General features: G+C 37.6%; 1 protein-coding gene across 1 annotated transcript; it reads right to left on the bottom strand.

Moving 5' to 3' along the window:
* Positions 1-346: 346 nt before the first annotated feature.
* Positions 347-1,102, bottom strand: LOC127095489 (secreted RxLR effector protein 161-like). Its single transcript, XM_051034170.1, has one exon. The coding sequence runs from the start codon at positions 1,100-1,102 to the stop codon at positions 347-349; it is 756 nt and encodes a 251-aa protein (XP_050890127.1).
* Positions 1,103-2,227: the final 1,125 nt, after the last annotated feature.

The raw sequence follows: 2,227 nt of genomic DNA on the forward strand, positions 1-2,227 counted from the left end.
ATATAATTAAGAGCCATAATATATTTAAAAGATATGAATTAAAAAAATGAAATTTATTTTTCAAAAAAAAAAACAAAACAGCAGCGAGGTAACCGGTTACAGGAAATATGGTAACCGGTTACGTTAAACAAAAAGTAACACAGAAGTCAGAAGCGCTACTGGTTAACCGGTTAACAGAAATGTGGTAACCGGTTATCTGATAGAAAAAAATATGGTAACAAGGATGTGGTAACCGGTTACTTATTGAAAATTTTGTAAAACATCATTTTTTCTATTCTTTGGTAAGATAATAATGTTTTTTTGCATACCTTTGCCCTGGTTCATCATAAGACAGGTTATGACGAGTTTATATGTCATCTTCATCCAATATTCCAAGCTCACTTCGAATTTTGTAAAATGGTTCCTTTGCGAGAGGCTTGGTGAAAATGTCGGCCAGTTGGTTATGAGTATCCACAAATGTAACTTCAACATCCCCTTTGAGCACGTGGTCACGAAGGAAGTGATGACGGATGTCGATATGCTTCGTTCTTGAGTGCATGACTGGATTTTTCGTAATGTTGATGGCACTTGTGTTATTACATCTTAGCGGAATACATCCGAGATCTATTCCGAAATCTCGAAGTTGTTGCTTTAGCCAGAGTATCTGAGCACAAGAGCTGCCTGCTGCTATATATTCTGCTTCGGCTGTACTCAGAGCAACACACGCTTGTTTCTTGCATGCCCATGAAACTAGTGCATTTCCGAGAATGTGACATGTTCCACTCGAGCTTTTCCTATCTGTTTTACATCCTGCATAATCCGCGTCAGAGTAACCAATTAAATTGCACATACTACCTTTAGGATACCATAGGCCAACATTTGTCGTTCCCTTGAGATACTTCATGATTCGTTTGACGGCGGTGATATGTGATTCCTTTGGATTAGCTTGAAAACGAGCACAGAGACATACACTAAACATTATGTCAAGACGGCTTTCCTTCAAATACAACAAGGAACCAATCATACCTCGATATTTGGTGATATCAATTGAAGTACCGGATTCGTCTTGATCAACATAAGTTCCGGATCCCATAGGGGTAGACATTTGCTTGCAACTATCCATGTTGAATCTTTTCAAGAGTTCTTTGCAATACTTGGATTGATTTATGAAGATACCATCGTCTAGTTGCTTGATTTGTAAGCCGAGAAAATAATTCATTTTACCCATCATGGACATCTCGAATTCTCCTTGCATCATTGAGGAGAATTCTTCACACATATCTTTGTTTGTTGATCCGAATATGATATCATCAACGTATACTTGTACCAACAATGTGTTATTCTTGATTCTTTTGATGAAGAGAGTTTTGTCAACCTTGCCTTTTTCAAAACCTTTTTCACAAAGAAAGTTGCTAAGTCGATCATACCAAGCCCTAGGCGCTTGTTTCAATCCATAAAGAGCCTTTCTTATCTTGAAAACATGCGAGGGATTCTTGAAATCTTCAAAGCCCGGGGGTTGCTTTACGTAAACTTCTTCGTTGATGTAGCCATTAAGGAATGCACTTTTGACATCCATTTGAAAAAGCTGAAAGTTTAGTAAGCAAGCATAAGCAAGTAAAAGGCGTATAGCTTCTAACCTTGCTACCGGAGCGAATGTTTCTTCGAAATCAATTCCTTCTTCTTGGTTGTAGCCTTGTGCGACCAGCCTTGCTTTGCTTTGTTACGAACTATGATGCCATTTTCGTCAAGTTTGTTTTTGAAGACCCATCGAGTTCCAATGATGTATTTATTGCTAGGTCTCGGAACAGGTTCCCAAACTTGATTTCTTTCAAATTGGAAGAGTTCTTCTTGCATAGCAATGATCCATTGGTCGTCTCCTAAGGCTTCATTAACTTTGGAAGGTTCAATTTGAGAGACAAAAGCCATGTTTAAGCAAGCATCCTTTAAATTCAATCTTGTTGAGACTCCTTGACTAATGTCACCAATAATCTTGTCGATTGGATGGTCTCTATGAGTTCTCCATTCTTTAGGTAGATCATTGATGTTTGCGTCTTGTGGATCTTGTTCTTCATGGTGTTCCGGTTGATTTTCATTACCGGATATGAAATCTATCTCTTGAGGAATATCTACTAAATCATCATCATTATCAACAATAATATCCTCCTTGGAGGGGTTAGTTTCATCAAATGATACATGTATAGATTCCTCAATAGTTAAAGTTCTTTTGTTATAAATCCTATAAGCTTTG

Source organism: Lathyrus oleraceus, chromosome 6 (assembly GCF_024323335.1).
Source record: "Lathyrus oleraceus cultivar Zhongwan6 chromosome 6, CAAS_Psat_ZW6_1.0, whole genome shotgun sequence".
Lineage (NCBI taxonomy): Eukaryota > Viridiplantae > Streptophyta > Magnoliopsida > Fabales > Fabaceae > Lathyrus > Lathyrus oleraceus.

Coding starts and splice junctions, on each gene's coding strand:
- LOC127095489 (XM_051034170.1), bottom strand. CDS start 1,102: ATGGATAGTTGCAAGCAAATGTCTACCCCTATGGGATCCGGAACTTAT.